The 18,772-nt window shown below is 40.1% G+C and overlaps 1 protein-coding gene and 1 pseudogene across 1 annotated transcript; one reads left to right on the top strand and one right to left on the bottom strand.

Moving 5' to 3' along the window:
• The first annotated feature begins 329 nt into the window (after nucleotides 1–329).
• On the top strand, nucleotides 330–1,286 carry LOC125359846 (olfactory receptor 2T6-like). Its single transcript, XM_048357722.1, has one exon. It carries the CDS (start codon nucleotides 330–332, stop codon nucleotides 1,284–1,286), a length of 957 nt encoding a protein of 318 aa, XP_048213679.1.
• A 10,234-nt stretch (nucleotides 1,287–11,520) lies between these two features.
• On the bottom strand, nucleotides 11,521–12,568 carry LOC125359845 (annotated as a pseudogene).
• Nucleotides 12,569–18,772: the final 6,204 nt, after the last annotated feature.

Below are 18,772 nucleotides of genomic sequence, written 5' to 3'. Positions count from 1 at the left end.
TCTTTTTCATCATGAGAACACCTGTCTTCCAAGTTTATGTTGTTGTGTCATGATTTCCTTCATTGTTATGGTCCAGGGACTATTATCATTATCTGGAACCATGTCCTCACTCTCACTCCTATTCTAAATTTTTTATTGTTCTTCAACAATTAAGAAAAACAAGTAAGAGAGAAAAGCTCCCTTCCAGAAAGTCCTTGACATTAGTTTTATGGGTAATTAACTTCAGTGTTCATATTCAGACATTGGAAATGATCCCTTTGCATTTATCTTTGTGATTTTTCACTTACTCCACACTTTTCTTTTCATGGCTCCAGTTCAAATACAACACAATGGATGGAAACAAGACCATTTCCAGTGACTTCACCCTTGTTGGGCTCTTCACTCATAAGAAAGCCTCAGGGTTCCTTTTCACTGTCATTTGTGTCATCTTCTTCATGGCCATGATCGCAAATGGACTCATGGTCTTCCTGATCCACACAGATCCTTTGCTCCACACCCCAATGTACTTCCTGCTCAGCCACCTTTCCTTCATTGACATGATGTACATCTGCACCATTGTGCCCAAGATACTGGTAGATTATCTCATAGGCAAGGGGACCATATCTTTCATTGCCTGTACACTCCAGTACTTTCTCTATATGGGCTTTGTGGGGGCCGAGTTCTTCCTGCTGGGACTCATGGCATATGACCGTTATGTGGCCATCTGTAATCCCCTTCGCTACTCTGTCCTCATGAGTCAGCGTGTCTGCTGGTTGATCTTGGCCAGCTCTTGGCTTGGTGGTGCACTGGATAGCTTTCTCCTCACTCCCATTACCATGAGCCTCCCATTCTGTGCCTCTCATAGGATTAACCACTTTTTTTGTGAGGCACCCACCATGCTGCGGCTGGCCTGTGGTGACAAAGCCATCTATGAAATGGTGATGTATGTTTGCTGTGTTGTGATGCTTTTGATCCCCTTCTCGGTGGTAATTGCATCATATGTCCAGATTCTTGTTACTGTGCATCATATGAAGTCAGCAGAGGGTAAGAAGAAGGCTGTTGCCACCTGCTCATCACATGTAATGGTGGTGACATTATTTTATGGAGCTGCCTTGTACACCTACATGCTTCCCAGATCCTACCACACTCCACTAAAAGACAAGATCTTCTCTGCTTTTTATACCATCCTCACCCCTTTGTTAAATCCTCTAATCTACAGTCTGAGAAACAGGGATGTGACAGGGGCTATGCAGAGGGTAATGGCAAAACGTCGGGGGACCTGTGGAGTGGCAAAGAAAGAATTCTGAGAGTCTACAATCAGCCAGGGATGTCTGGGCTGGCATCATGCATAATATGGATAATGGTGCTGCAACCACCAAAACTAGTTCCATGAAGTAACACATCAATATTTCTCCCTCAAAAACAAGAAGATATTGCAACATCCATACACAGATGGTTTTCTACCTCCACAAACCCTACTTGTTATTCCTTTATTCCCAGTGATTTAAAGTCTTCTTTTATGCTAATTCTCTGATTGCAATTCAGGTGGATAAATATCTCAAAATCTTGGTTAGTACTACATACCAATTTTAATAACTTCATGAGATGTAGTGACTTCGTTTACATTGTTTGGACTATCTATCCATTGCTTGGAATAGATGGAGTATTTAGAGACACTCACACTTGAAAAGACATTTGCAAGAGATTATGGCATCATAAAATTGCATAACATTATAAAATATACCTACAGAGATTCACAGGAATTTTGAAAATCTAAGTATCTTTCTTTTGAATAGCAACTAAAAATATTCCTACTTTATCTGAATTTAGAACAAGAAAATGACTTGTACTTTTATAGAAATGCAAACATTATGCTGCTATAGTGTAAAGGTTCCATTACATTTGTTGTTGTACAAATAATTACTGCATTGGAGAATATAGGGAGAAATCATTAGGAAAGAAGTGTGTTACTAGTTAGCAATTTTGGTAATCTTGATCCTGCTTTGTGGTTATTAGTCATCTGGAATCCCTGTGTACATATTAGTGGTGAACAGAATGTTGCTATCTGTTTTTCCTTATAAAGAGATTCTGGACAACACACTCCCCTACATTTCAGCACTGTATTTTACCTTGGATAAGATTTTTAAGTGGGAAAAATATAATACATACTTTCATTTGTAAGTTACAACTAGAAAACCCATTACAGAGGATTTATTTTCACATGTTTATGAAGTTAAAGTAGAGACAAAAGAGTCTGGGCTAACTCACAGACCCAGTCATAAAAAAGGTCATGTCTTGAGCCCCTGGGACCAACTCCATGTGGTTCTGTGCATGACTTATGCTCATATATGTTGGGAAAAACCCCAGATTATGTCCAGTGATGTCATATTGCTTACTGACAATGAAAAGTAAATTCAACAAAAGTGTGCTTCCCATTGAAAAAGCCACTGAGCATTAAACAAAAACCTTAGCCAATCAGTTGAAATATTTTGTTGATTTTACTTGCTAATTCAGAAAACAGATCTCCTTATGCTTCACTGAGCACAGTTATCATTTGCAAACCAGAAACAACCTTTCTGAGACTGTCTATATAACTCATTTCCTGTAATTTTATGAGTAGCTGAGAGAATGATTAAGTGTCAAGTGACAGATTTCCAACCTGGATGATGTTGAGGCACAGGAAACACAAGAAATACAAAGAGCCGGAAGGTCTAGACAATTCCATGAAAACTGGGACGCAATTGGGAACACATGTTTAAAGGCTTGGTGAATTCTGTCATTCATGTGACGATCCTGTGGCCTAATTTCATCCGTGTAAAATTGATTTAATGTGCACTTTTGTAAGATTTTAAGATCAAATAAACTGTTTAAAAGTATCATATTAATAGTAGTATTATTTTATACTGTTCTTAACAAAATGGTTGTTTTTTATGCTCATAATTGTTTTTGTATGTGCCAAAAATGAGTTTTGAATTCAGAGCCCTTCTTCTCATTTGGAACTTTGTCTTAAGCCTAGTGCTCTATCACTTGAGCCACAGCTCCACTCCTGGCTTTTTGCTGATTAATTGAAGGTAAGAGTCTCACAGAGTCATTTGACCAGTCTGGCTTGAATCACATTCCACAGATATTAGCTTTCTGAGGACCTAGTACTAAACATGTGAGCCACCAGTGTCCAACATAATATTAATTTTCAAATGCTTCTTATGAGTGTTACCTTTTCACATATATGACAAAGATTCTTTGTTAGTTAATGTTAAGATTTGGCAAGTTGGTAAGTATAAAATAACATTGACTTAATATATTAATATGTAATACATATAGGTAACATATTACATGTAATATATTAATAACATGCATTAATGTAATTAAAATGTCTTAGTAACAGAGAGATTTGAAGTTAACTTCAAGAGGAAAATTATTTAAAGTTTGGTATTTCAGGTTTCAATCTTCTTCCTGTTTGATACTCATCTTCATAAAAAATATCATATTAAACTTCCACCTACTTCAAGGGTACTTTACAGTCAGCACTATGGCAGAAGGCATCAAGAAAAACCTTAAGAAATGCCTTCACATTGTTAATTTAAACTTTACTATAAAGTTGATATACAGAGGGTTTACAGTTGCAATGAGTACATTTCTTTTTCAACAGTGTTTCCCTCCTTCATTTTCTCCTATTGCCCCTCTCCCTTCCCCCAAATTGTAAAATTCATTTCCAACATAGTGCTTAGTATCACTATTGAATTGGTTCACCCTTTGTACCACAGTTTCTGTAATTCTTTCTTCCTTCCCAAAATCAGTTAAACTTAGATACAAGACAAAAAGTACAGAAATCAAAAACAGTGACAACAAGGAATAAACTAAAGGAAAAAAAATGTAACTTCCAACAGTACAATAGAAAACACTCTTGCTTCCATTTCTTGGAGTTCATTTCCATAAGTATCATTTTATATGGTCATATACATATGGCTATTGAGCCATTGTGATTCTCTGCTAAGAATATCCTAGACAATTCTAGTTATTACAAATAAGGGAAATGATGCAGCTTATGTTTCTTTGGGTCCAATTTACTTCACTTAATTTTTTTCCAAGTTTTTCACTTTCCTTACAAATGGTAATATCAGACCTTCTCTATGACCCAGCAATCCCGCCCCTGGGCATTTACCCTAATGACCACAAAAAAGGCCACACTAAATCTTTACCAGCACAAGCATGTTCATTGTAGAATTATTTACCATATCTAACATATGAATGGATCAAGAAAACATGGAATTATACACAGTGGAATTCTATGCTGCCATCAGAGAATGACATTGCCCTACTCATAGGGAAATAGAACAGTTGCTCCTCCAACCAGACCTACAGCCAGAGTTGTTGTCAAAGTACCTGGATTTCCATTGCTACAGGAAACAATCTCAATGAAAGGTCATTATAAGTGGTCCTGGCCTATGGATAAGTTTCTTTGCCCCACATCCTGGGTCTCAAACTGAAATAATCACTGTAGAGAAGGCACAAATTCTGGGAAGACCTGAATAGGGTCCATCCTATCTCTCCTTTCTCCTCTCTCCTTCCTATGTAAAGTTATGTGATAATTCCTACCCGGGGACTATGAATAACTATATAACTAATTATAAAAAATATCATTGGAAAAGAGTAGAAAATATAATCCATCCTTTAAAATTGTAGCAATTAGCAGAAGAATGAGATAATATGAAATACCAGTCACTAAATCTAAATATTCTGACCATTGAAGCATTTGGTAAAGTAGAGGAACTCTTATCTGTTGCTGATTGGAATGAAAAATATTTTTTTCTTACAAAATGAAAGAGTCTTGCACTTAGTGCAAGTAGGTGAAAACTTACTCTTTCCTTCATTGTCTAATCATATCCTAATCTTGTAATAATCCATCCCTTTCATGTGTTATTCCAAATTCTAAAAACAGGCATCTATATTGTCTCCTCTTCTCCCCAGTTCTTATAACCTGGCTTGCATAAGAGTAATTTGTTTGCCTGGAATACAAATGCAGACACTGGTCCACAGAGGTCAAGGCTCCAGGTCCAGATGCATCTTTCAAAAAGAGGAGGAGATAGTAGCCTAAACAACTACGAAAGCAATACTTGCAAAACTGTTTGGTGTAAGTGAACTGAACACCTCAGGGGGGGAAGGGAAAGTGGGAGGAGGGAGGGGGGAATGAGGGACAAGGTAACAAACAGTACAAGAAATGTATCCAATGCCTAATGTATGAAACTGTAACCTCTCTGTACATCAGTTTGATAATAAAAATTTGAAGAAAAAAAGAAGACTTTACCTAACACAGGTATCCCAAGCTTATAGACTTGTAAACATCTCAGTCAAACCTGCAGTTGGAATTTCAGGAACATTCCAGTAACTATTACATCCCAGAATTGACCCTTCCTTCCAAGTCATGGTATTGACTGCCTATAAATATTGCATTGGTGGAAGGAACAAGTTTTAGTTTTGAGAGGAACCAGGATCCAGTGTGGGGATGTCACAATGGGAGGAAACAGGGTAACTTCCATCTCTACCTTGGAGTCTAGCATTTTGGACATTGCTTGTATTATTTTTCTGGGTCACTTAACCCGAGGTAAGCTGTATCAACCATTCAAGGCTCAGATAAGCACTCAAGTTGTTTCTGGGTACTCGTTGGCATAGAATAAGTTTCTACAGGCTGAAACTCATGGAATAATTTGTTTTGTTTGGCTTTTTGTCTTTCTTTTCTTATAACAAGTTTCATTCTACTGTATAGTACAAGTTAGGTGAATATTGACACTTTTTCTCCTGAAAATAGAGGGATACATAGTATTATGCCTGTGTTATGAATTAATTCTTATTTATGGATGCTATATACACAATATGTGCTGTTTAGCTGGTGGGATTGACAAGCTGACATGTAGAAGATTCCTTATACACTGTAATAACTTTCAAAGAGAAGGAACCAAGAAGGTCAGGCAAAAAATCTGCTAATAAATAATTATTTGTGACTCTATAGGGATATGGAGTGATGAGGGAAAAGTCCAATGATTATATCAAGGCTTCTAAATAGAGAGTTTGGTGAGGCACCTTCGGTTTAGACATTGTTCAGAACCAGTATAGGGTAGGACAGAGATGCTCAGTGAGATATACTGCAGCAATTTTGAGTTACCTGTGGCTTGGTCTGATAGAGACAGTTAGGAGAGGATCAGATAACCTATTTGAGACACAATGACCTCTGTGGATATTACAGGACAAGATGAAAGCCCTCAGGAGGCTGCACAGTGAGCAGAATGGAGGGGCTCTGATTTTATGCAAGAGGAGAGCTCTGTAGCCAGGTTTACTCCTCCTTACTCAGAAGGTCCACAGTATTAGAAGTCTTAAAGCCCCTTTAGCATGCTAACAAGAAACTAAATTAAATAAACATTCCACACATAATTTTCTTTCAAAAGCAAAACTGTAAGAAGCATTTATCTTTATTTTATATCTAAACTCTTATCATTGCAACATGGATGCCTTTTAATGTATGTAACATGCCTGCACTAGGTGTGATGATGACCTTCAAATGTATCCTGACATCTATGGAAAGGACCAGGGTGGAAGGCATCCTGTTTTTAGCAAGCTCTTCTACTCTGTCCCTCTCCCCCATCATCTTTCTCTGTCTTGTGCCCACCTCCACCTCACTCTTATGAGAGGGATTCACACAATACTTGGTGTAGGGTCTGCTTTCTCTGCTCCGGCTCAAATGCTTATTTTCTCTCTTATTACCCTCGTATCGTCCTCTCCCTTAACCCTCGGCCTGCAGGTCTGTCAGGGTGAGACGTAGGGGCGTCTCCGTCCTGGCGTGCACGCGACCCGCGTGGCAATGTGACCGTTATCCTACCTACGTACATAGACCACGGAGTCAGCTTCTGAGAGCGAACTAACTTTATTGAGAGAGGGACAAGGGGAGATGGTCGGGGGAAGGGGGTTGGCCAGGATTCCCATAGGCCATGAGCTGTCAGGTGACCTCCAAGGGGCTGGTCACTTGACCTCCAAGGGGCTACGTCACTCTGAGCGCGCCAAACCAGGGCGGGGCTGGTAGGCGCCAGGCTGGCTGCCAGCTAAGTTGGGGGTCTATTTGCCTGACCGGTTTCTCCGGATTCCAATGTAGAGAGGATGGAAAGGCCGCATTCCCCAGCTGGGGGAGGTGCATCAGGCCCCTTCCATCTAGGAGGGAAGATGGACCCCAACAACTTGGTACATAACTTCTGGATTTGCAGCTTGTAGCTCCTCAAGGTATGTTATATGTGACAACTCTCTTCTCTTTTGGTGTCCAGACATGGTCTTAAGAGCAGCTGGGCAAGGTTAGGCTCTGAAAAAGCCCTCCCAGAGCTGTTGATCCCATGACTTCAGAGTTTCCAGGCAAACAGGCCCACATTAGACAATAAAGCCTGCCCCTGGTTGACCATAAACTGGCCACTATTCCATTTCCCTGCTTACCTCACCATTCCCATTGCTCAAGCTTTTGTTTAATTCCCACACTGTTTAGGCAGTGGATTCTCCAGCCTCAGTTCCTTAAAGATATGGCAATTAACACTTTACCTTCATCACTACTTTCACTGAAGAATTGATAATTTATGAAACTCATAAATGACACTGTGTTCTCCTGCACCAGATACACTGGCAGCCCACAGTCTTTGATGAGAGCTTTTCAAGAAATACTGCTGAAGAAATACCTTGGACAGGGTGGAGATTTTATTTTGAAGATTGCTCTCCCAATTCCTCTACCCTACCCACACCCTAAAGCCTCCTGTACTAGTAGTGTTATTTTTTTCTCCTTTGTATCTCACTGTTTTCAGTGCTTTGGGAATTATCATATATATATATGTATATATATAGGTATTTGTATATATATAATCATATTATCACATCATATCATATTATCATATATTATATTACATATTATATATTATCATATATTATATTACAATATATTATATATTATCATATATATCATATATATGATATACATCATATCATATATAATCATATTATATTAGCATATTATCATATATTATATTATAATATATTATATATTATCATATATAGATATTTGTATATATACATATATATGCAAATACATATATATATGAGAGGTGAAGATGAATGGAATGAAATTCCTCATATAATTTTAAAATGAATTTATGATAAATTTTTAGTGTAAGATTTAAATAAACCCATCTCTTAACATTAAACATCAAAAAAAAAAATCAACGTTTGGCTTTTGGATAGGTCCCTTGAGATATACTTCAATACGTTAAACTTCACCAACTTATAAGGTTCAATTTTAAGCATTATGTTTAGAGTATCCAATAGTAATGCAAAATTTTCAGAGATTGACACATTTTTGGGCATCTTAATTTGAACATACTAATCAATAAGTAAAACAACCTGTATATTTTAATGTTAAAGATATCACATAATATTTTAATGATATATATTTTATGAATCTATTTTCATCATTCCAAACAGATCTCTATTCTATAGATTTATAGCTTACTTCTTTAAACAAAAAAATGAAAGCACTAAATAAATTCTACAAGGACTGAAAACATCTCTTTATTTTATAAAAATGCAAACATTTCTTTGATCTGAAATTAGATGATATCAGTCTCATTTTTCCACATTCATACATATACATAAATTTATGAAACAGAAGACAGTCTGTAATATAATAATATATGTACGCTCTTTATACAAATAATTCATAAAATATTAAAGCATAGTAACTGTGTGTCCCTCATACTTACCAAACATATGCTTATGCTTCAAGGCATGTTTCTCTTTGTTGCCTCAAATGCCCAATACACATGCCAGTTTCCTGAGTGCTTGTATTTAAAATTTTTTCAGAATGGTAGCCTTCAAATACTAAAAATACAAATGATAATTATCTTCCTCTGATAAGCTGTAGGAAGATGACACTAGATTTTCATTCCATCTATTAATCATAGCACCCAAATAAGGAGACTTCACAAGAAATGAAGATTCATAGCCAAACACTTCTAAGGCTTGCTGCCAGAATACAATACTATATACAAGCATCTTGTTTCAAAGACTTTTAAAATATTATGCCCAGATTTGGGGTCCCCAAAAACCACCAAGGAGCCAATTCTGATGCAAACACATGAGAGTCTTTATTGCAAGCTCGAGCGTGGACTCACAACTATCACCAAATCAGCAGAACTGGATTGAGAGCCCTGACCCTTCAGTTAGCAAGGTTTATAAAGGTAAAAGCATAGCACAGATGTAGGGGCTTGATGCAGGGGATAGAGTAAGCCACAAATGAGCAAGTGTGGCACAGATGTAGGAGGTTGACACAGAGGGTGGAGCAAATACAAGCCATTTACAGAATCAATTTTGGGATCAGGGTGACCTAATCATCAAGATGGAGTCAGCTCTACAATGTCCCCCCTTCTTTTAGCCTAGTCAAACCCTTAACTTATTTTGTTTACATTGAGGGGTGTGTACTGGGTGTGTAGGCTCCAATTCTTTGTACATATGGGCCAATCCAGCTTCCTGTGCCTCTAAGTGCCTAAGGTTGGCCAGGTGATATCTGTGAGGTCTCCCCAGGAGGGCTCCATGCAGGTGCTCTCACCTATTTAAATATCCGTCCAGTTACCTAGGTGACTGGCACACTTGGAGGCAGTTACCTCCCTCCTTTCTGAGGTCACACCCTAATTCATCTGGACATACCCTAATACACTTGGACATACCTCCTACCCCAGGCATCACCTGGGAGTGATTCTAGCCTACCACAGATGCTTTATCCAATTTTCTTAATAGAGTGAGTCAGTCAACTCAGGAGAGGGGAGGTTACCATGGAAAATGTCCCCCCAAAATCTTAGTTTCAGCAGATACAAAGCAGCCTTCCAGCAGGAATAGTTGCATGTGATGAAATCCCATTTGCTTTTACCACAGTAGAAGTGCTCAGGGTGAAGACGTAGTTTCCTCCAGATGTCTCTCAGGCCATCCATGATCTCAATCCAAATGGATGGGCAGGGGTTGTGGCTCCCAGTGGCTCCAATAGAATGTCACACCTTCTGGGTTGCCTGCAACTTTCTGCATAGACTTGTTAAAGAACCATCTCCCACAAGAGCAAGTCTCCACTCGTGTACATTTGTTACCATTATTTTCCATGCCTCTAAGTTATCCTGCCTCATCCTCCCAAAAATCACTCTGGTACCTTGATCTTAAAGGAGATCTGAGGGGCAAAGATCATCCATCTTCTGTAACTTCTTCAGGCTGACTCAGGGATGCTGACCCTACCTATCCTATAATGATACTTAGCCTACTTTACCAAGGGTTGCCAGTATCTGATGTCTATTAGGAGCTTTACTCCGACTGGAAATTACATACAACAGTTAACAGCTGCACAGATCTCTTCTTGGACTACCACATCGTAGTCTTTTAGCACTCTGGTTTGCAGAAGCATTTTCCTGACTGGCAATGCCTAAATTATCTTTGCAGGCCTTAGATCTCAATAACGACATGATCTTAGGTCCACAAGCTTCCTTTCCTGAATATATATGCTAGCTCAAAATTCACTCAGTTATGGCTTTGAGCAGATGCAAGGGGTTGGGATTTTAAACCATATCCCCACTTAACAAACTTAGCTTTACTACCCATGATCACAGATGACTGGCAAGTTCCTGCCTAGTTACAAAGTAGGCAGACATGGTTATTAGAAAGGCATGCTTACAAACTATTCTAGGACCTCCTGGCTCTGATTAACTTTTGAAGGGCCAAACACAAGTGACTGTAGGATCTGACACCATCTCTGCCATTCCAGCATTGGCTTACTGCCTCTGGATGCACCATCACTTTTGTCCCAGGAGTGACTTTTCCACTTTTATGGTCACTGGACTTGAACTCAGGGCCTGAGTGCTGTCCTTCAGCTCTCTAACTCAAGGATAGCATCTGCCACTTTGAGCTCCACACAACTCATAACTCTGTTCCCAGCACTCTGTTGGATGATTAGAGATGAAGACTCTCACAGGGACCTTTCTCTGCCTGGTCTGGCTTCAAACCGCAGATTTCATATCAATGAGTCTTACAAAGGGCCACTTTACTCTAATTAAAAGCAACAAGGTGGTCCACACAGTAGATTTTAAGCATGCTCTTAGCTAGAACTTAAGGGTCAAAGCTACATCTGACAAATTTGCAAGAATCGTCTATCTTTTTCTGTGGGCCTGTCTACAATTTTTACAGAAAATCTGTAAGGCAAACTGGAGTATCAAGTAAACAATCATCTTGGTAGCCCTAATTTTTCCTTTACCCAATTTGAAACAAACATTTAGGACAAGTTTTTCTTCAAAATTTTATATCTAGAAACGCATTCTTAATTTCTAAAGCATTTTACTAACCTCTGCTTTAACACTTACACTTTAGCTTTCATTTGTAGAACTCTGAAGCCTAGACAAGCACCCATTACTTCAGGCTGCTTGTCCAAGAATATGTGCTTCTATTCAACAGCAAGACTTCTGACATACTGGGGAGTCAGGAACTGCCACTTCATTTCTTTCTGTTACTTTCAGTTGCTAGCATAGTTGTGATGCACATAAATATATTCAGTGTATACATGTAGATTCCCAGCATCGAATTGATTGGATCATATCTGTTCTGTCCATACATTGATGTTACCTCTGCATGTTTGATTGCTTTCTGAGTGTCATACAGAAGGAACATGCTGAAAAGAACGAATCCACCATACATTGCCACTGAGTACAAAGTAGCACCAGCCACAGTGTTAGGCAGCAGAAACATGGACCCCAGTGAAGACCCAAAAGAAAGACCCAGGCCTACTCTCAGGGGTGCACCCATGTTCAAAAACTTCTCGCTGTGAGCACACGTGGTCACAGTGGAGAGGGCTCCCAGAATGCCGGCTTTGTACCACACAGCTCTTATGAGAAAGGGGACCCCTAACATAGTCAGAGAACCCACCATGGCATCCATCACACCAGAATGAAGAAACCAAGAAAGATGCTTTCTGCCTATGTTCTGGTGATACGATATGGATTGAACTAGCATTCCAGCTCCAATCATGACTACAAGAGTTGCACCAATTGTCACCCAAGAGCCTCTTAGCATAAAATTCATGAGAACAGGAGATCTGGCTATTGCCAAAGCTGACAAAGCTGTTACACCAATACTTCCTGCTAAGTACATATTGGTAGAATGTATCCTATCCTTCACACACTGAAACCAGATTACAGCATTTTCAATAGCTCCAATATCATTAGACATTACCAAGCCATAGTAACACAGCATGCCAAGACCCAGAGCAGCCCCTCGAGCAACAAACCACCTTCCCATCTAGTCAATTTTAAATACTTTTTCCATTGATGGTTCAAATGCTGCTTCTTTTAGTTCTTGGGCAGTTTATTCACGGTGCATTGCAACTTATCTTGGTGGCATATTCCCTGCTGGGTATTAAGAGCCACTAATTCTTTGGGATGTAATTCTTTACAATGGGGGAGGTCTTGGTGAAAGCTGGATGGAAAACCCCAGAAGGTAGTGCCCAGAGACACACCACCCTTGCAGCCAGTATGGTGATGAACCAGGTTTACTAAGCAGATCTGAAGTGCTCAGCTCCTGGTGACCTTCACTACACAGTTTCCCTTTGGGGCCTGTGAAAATGTGGATGCTGAACATTGTTGGCACTCCACTCAGTACTTACTGTCCCTGCTTGCACAGTCACTCTGACTCACTGCCTGGAACATCTGAACTCAATTGAGGTTTTCCTTAATGCAAGAATTACAAACACCAGAGTTACAAACACAAGAATCCAGACTTAGCACCTTGGCTTTTTCAGTAAATCCAAATAGCAAAATAGCACAGAAATCAAGTTACATCATACAAATAAACCTTTTTAACCTTCTTTTTAAGACTTTCTAATTTTAATCCATCCAAAGGGCAATTTTAGAAACACCAATCAAATCACTCATTTTTACCATCAGGTTTCCAGTGTTCCTCTGAGAATGAAAGAGACTGGGTGAAGAAAGGCCTCCATTGCCCTGTCCTACAGAATGGGCATATACCCACCTTACTCCTTGGGGCTTGATAAATTTCCTTTCTGCCAGCTTACTCCTTTTCCACCATGCCTGGACTCCCCCTTGGGGCCTATACTTTCCACCATGGGTAGACTGGCTAAGCTGCACTTTTGCCAGATTACCCCTCACTCCTAAGGAGAGGCTCACAGGCCTGCCCCAGGTTTTTCCTGTTCTTTCCTAATGATCTCTGAATAAGAAACTCAAGCAGTTCTTTAAGAGTGATAATCAAACATTAATACCCAAATTTCTAACATTTAGACCCAAATTTTAACAGTGGAAATAAATTTCAAGTTCCGAATGCCTTTTGCTAAACCAGATAGATTGATTACAGTGCAAATAGTCTTATGCATTAAGATACCAAGTTTTTCAACCACAAATTAGACAAATCTTTTTAACTGCTGTTTCTCTTTAAGATAATGCAATATCCTTTTAGACTTTTGGTAACGGCAAAACTTGATGACCTTTTCAGTTTAAACTTAAACTCGCCCATTCCTACATATTCACACCCACACACGCATTCATGCAAAATATTTTAAAGTGCGCAAAATAAATATCGGCCATACATTTTCCAGTGGCAAGAGGTATTTTTGCCAATCTTACTAGCAGGTGATCAAGATTTAAGACAAAGCTTTTTTTTTCTTTTTTTGCAAAGGTTTTTAACAAAGCACTTTACTGGGCCCTATTTTTCCAGGGCTTGCTAGTGTTAGCAAGGCATTTTAGCTTCAAATATTTTTCTGCTGGAGGAAGCTGGAAGGGGGTTCCCTGGAGTAAGACTCAGCCTATAGACTGTACTTGACTCTAGTCTCAGCCCCAAATAGCACATTTTACATATCAATTGACCCTTTAAGTACCTTCAGTTGGAGGCTGATCTCTTAGCTCACCAGGTGTTCTGACTATCATAAGCCAATTTTAGCCAGGAGCACTTCACAGTTTCAACTCGTTAACTTTAGCTAGTTGTTAGTACAATGTCCTCAGCTACCTGCACACTCCCAACTGCCTCTTACAGAAGGGGACACAGCACATTGCAGACTGATTTCCCCCCCATAATGTGCAAACAACAAAAACATCGAAAACACAAATTTATATTTAAAACTGGTACCAATCTCAAAGACAAAACCAGTCAAGACAAAACAGGACAGAGAAACAGCTACTCTATGCCTTGGATGGCATATCCGGTGTCAACAAGATGGCTGCTAGAGTGATAGAAAAGACCATGGGGCCCTGAGAAGGCTCAGGGGGATCCTCCCATGTGGAGATTTCCATCCTCCCCAGCAACCAGCCCGCCGAGGCAAGGCCACCAACCAGAGGCTTTGAAATCCCAATCCGGGTAAGTTAGCGGAAGTTGGTATTTATATCATCCGTATTCATAGAGGGCTGTCCATTATCTCCCAGGACCAGTTTCCAGGCTTCCACCTGGATCCTCTCACACTCCCCAGTAGTGAAGAGCACCTGTAAGAGCAGCTGTCAATCATCCTAGGTGGGCTGATGGTTAAACAGAACAGTACTTAAAAGGCTAATTAAATCTTTAGGGTTATCAGAAAAGTGAGCATTTTGAGTTTTTCAGTTATACAGGTCACTAGTAGCAAAGGGCCAGTAGTGATGGGGTTGGTTATGGGCTTCATCAGGGGGTCCTGCAGCATGTAGGGAAGAACAGTAGTTGAGTCTGCCAGCCCTTTGGATATCAGAGAAGCTGCCCTGTTAATCCTTCCTCAGATTCTTGTGGCCATTCTGCACTACAAAGTTTAATTAGTTTACCTCTTAATCTCCACACTCAAATCTTGGGCTCTTTTTCTCATGTCATTATAGTGGTCAGTCAGAAGTAAGAGAATAGCCTGAGTCTGTCCCATTTCTCAAAATAGTAGTCCACACACAACACACATAACAAACAGGGATAAGGACACTAAAGACAGTACATGAAACAAACGGCACCGGCGCAGATTGGAAATGCAATTTAAGTAAAAACTCTTGAGAGGTGAAGTGGACCTTCAAGAAATACAAGGGGGACTTGAACCCCAAAACGAGGGCATGGGACATCTTCCAAAACCCCCAGTTGACAACCCACCAGTGTGTCTGCTTAGGCCAATGCCAACTCTTACAAATTCTGGTACCCAAATTACAAATCAAGACAGACAAACAAAAACTCACTAATCAATGTAAAACTCTCCAGTTCCGGGGTCCTGGGGCCTGGGGGATCCAGGATAAGCCCCCATATATTATGCCCAGATTTAGGGTTCCCAAAAACCACCAAGGAGCCAATTCCGATGCAAACGCATGAGTCTTTATTGCAAGCTCAAGCTTGGATTCACAACTGTCACCAAATCAGCAGATCTGGATTGAGATCCCTGACCCTTCAGTTAGCAAGGTTTATAAAGGTAAAAGCATAGCACAGATGTAGGGGCTTGATGCAGGGGATAGAGTAAACAACAAATGAGCAAGTGTGGCACAGATGTAGGAGGTTGACACAGAGGGTGGAGCAAATAACAAGCCATTTACAGAATCAATTTTGGGGTCAGGTTGACCTACTTATCAAGATGGAGTCTGCTCTACAACAAAAACAAAACAAAAAAAAATGTAGCTTGGCCATGTTGTATTCCAAGGGCGAAAATAATCCATCGAGGCACAACTTAAGGTGGAAAGGGGCTTTATTTACAAAGGGATTTAATTTCTAACTTAAAACCAAGGACCAGAGCAGCCTTTCATCTCCAAATGCTAGCCTGCGACTACCTTGACCTGGGCTAGCTACCCAGAACCCAGACCTGAGACATGTCCTGACCTGAACTTTGAACTGCCACACCTTATTCTCTAACCATCTCAGCCTCCAAACTTCCAAACCTCCAGAGGAGCAAGCTTCCTTCCTGTAGGCCTGGCTTCTCCTCAGACTTTAAGCTTCAAGCCTCCTCACAGGCTTTAGGCTTGTCTGTACGCCTCAGACCCCAGACTCTCCCTCAGGACTCAGGCTCCAAACTCTTCCTCAGGCCTTAGGCTCCGGATCGCTCTGCCTCATTCCTCCAACCGGCCCAGCACAGCTCCCTGCTCCGCTCCTCTGGCTGGTCTGGTTATGCTCCGCTCTGCTTCACTCTCCTCCTCTCTCCTCCTCCTGCTCTTCTCTTCTCCTTCTCTCCTATGCCTAGGCAGGCTGCCTATTTATACATTCTGGGCTCTCAAGCCTCCCCTTTACTCCTGACACAGCTTAATGCCCCCTCCTATGTACTAGGCCATGACACAGCAGGGGGCAGGATTTCCCTGCCTGGTGGGTTATTACAGCCATGGGATTGACAGAGACAGGATCTATTTTTCTCAAGATCAATAAAGTATAGAGAAAAGAGTGGCGACAATGCCATTGGGTCAGTACACATTTGGGGACAGAACAAGGCATAGTTAAAATTGAAGTGTCCTGGGTAAAGATCTGAAGAGGTGGCTACTTAGGATTCCTTCTTGGTAGAATTTTTTCTTTTGTCACTGCAGGATGTTGACCAGATTAAGGCCTAAGGCCAGATCTAGACTAGGAGAAATTGAGTAGGGAAGATATACACTTCAAGCTACTGCCAATAAGGAATATGAATAAAAAGATGTAAGCCAGGGTGAAATGACATTTTCTGAAATCAACATTGAGACAGTGAGGTGTGTAGACTTAATTCAGTATTCATGAGAACATCTACAAACATGGTCACTTATCAGTTAATCATCCGTAACTGCTTAGAAAGCATCAATCAAGTTGAAGCTTAATGGCTCTTGGCAGATCTTTCCTGTGGTAGTTGGTTTGTGTTCCATAACAGTTGACACTGGTCACCCACAATGTTCCACTCATCACTAGAATCATCCATGAGAAGACAGCTGAAGGAATGGCTGAAATTATGCCCCCATATGTGAACTTACAGTATTTCTTCACTGGGACTTCATTGGAGGTAAACTGTACCACTTTTTGGATAGGATTAAATCAGAAACAGAAAATGGTCATAAGTTTGAGTCTTACTGGATTACCCACTCCTTGAAAGAAACTATACAGAAGTGTTGATCAAGTTTTATGTGCAAGAGAGTCAGAAGCTATTGGTTCAGTGTTCCAGAGTATAAAGTAAAGGTCTTAGGGTTTCACAGATCTCTCTTCCCAGGGAAACAACACAATGTCCACATTAATTTCGTGCCACTCTTACTACTTTAACATTTCACATTTATTCTTTCCAAATGTCAGTGCTCTCAACGATGAAATATCCTCACTCAACTTATTCCATTAAAATTTACCTGAAGGGAGAGGTTGGAGTTATAAGAAATGCTTTTTCTGAGTGCTGATGGCTCATGCCTGTATTCCTAGCTACTCAGAAGGCTGAGATCTAAGGATCACAGCTCGATGCCAGCCAGGGCAAGAAATTTCGGGAGACTCTTATTCCCAATAAGCCACTCAGAAAAAGCCAGAAGTGGCACTGTGGCTCAAGTTGTAGAGCACTAGCCTTGAATAAAAGCAGCTCAGAGACAGTGCCCAGGCCTTGAGTTCAAGTCCCAGGACTTGGAAAAATAAATTAAAAATAAGTAAATGCTGCAAAATATTTTCCATAAGCTGTAAATAGTTATACCAGGAAAAATAAGAAGTACCCTCTTAACCCCCTGGTTTTGCAGCCACCTATAAGCAAACATGTAGTACATCCTCCCAGATATTTAAAATTGAAAAGTTATTGAGCATTTGACCAGTCATTATAACATGAATGATTTACCAGTGATTAATTACATTCAGCCTCATAACACCAATTAAGAGACCCATTGGTCATGTTCAAGTGACAGTCCCATGAACTGTGGACATACACACTGCAAGGCCTTCCCCAGTACACATGGCTCTAAAATCGGAGCCAAGGCAAAAGCACCAGAGCCCATGCTCTCTGTCACTATGCTCTTCTAAGGCTCTATGTTGCCTCATCCATCAATACCAGCCTTCCTCAGACATATTAACTGTTTTCCTCAGGCCCAACTCTAATTTAGGCAGTAATATTGGTCAGCTCATTAATAATGGGATCAGAAATTCAAACTTTTAAACTCTACAGAAGTTTGACTTTGTGTTAAGAATTTTGTTAATTTCAAACCAAATCACTGTGAGTTCAATCCACCAAGAATTACTAATATCATAGACCCTGATGCCATCTGTAGGCTGAATAATATTGACATGGCTGTCTTTTACTTACATTGATGAGGACTCTGAGTTTCCTTCTCTACTCAGGCTTTTTTCTGTTAAGGGTAGCTCTATGGGAGGAAATTTCTCTTAATATCATTGTTACCAGTAAAAATGGGTTCTTGTTACTTTGGTACTCTGTCAATATGAAGTAGTGCATATAACAAAAAGTATAAAAATATAAATATAAATGAACTTTGTAGCTTAATATTTCTTCTGGAATATGAAGCCTGGTGTAGCACATCATTGTTTATTAATATTTGACTGACTGCCGATGTTAATATTTTTACTTACAAGACAAATAAGGCAACTTAATTAAATATGCCACTGGTTCATCTCCTCCCAAGATTGCCTCCTTATGTCCAAAGTACTAGAGGAGTTTTTTGAATGCTAATATTTTCTCAGTGCCATTAACAAGTTCCACTATGTGGCATAAAATGAGATGGTGTGAACCTGAAGAGGGAAGACAACAAGGGAACAGGAAGACACAGAGACAGGCAGGGCTGTGTATTCCAGGGTGGTAAAATGAGAATTTCACTAGGTACACAATGAACAGTCT

Source organism: Perognathus longimembris, chromosome 11, assembly GCF_023159225.1.
Source record: "Perognathus longimembris pacificus isolate PPM17 chromosome 11, ASM2315922v1, whole genome shotgun sequence".
NCBI classification, from domain to species: Eukaryota; Metazoa; Chordata; class Mammalia; order Rodentia; family Heteromyidae; genus Perognathus; species Perognathus longimembris.
The sequence above is the reverse complement of the archived record's forward strand: the minus strand, read 5'-3'. Positions and strand labels throughout refer to the sequence as shown.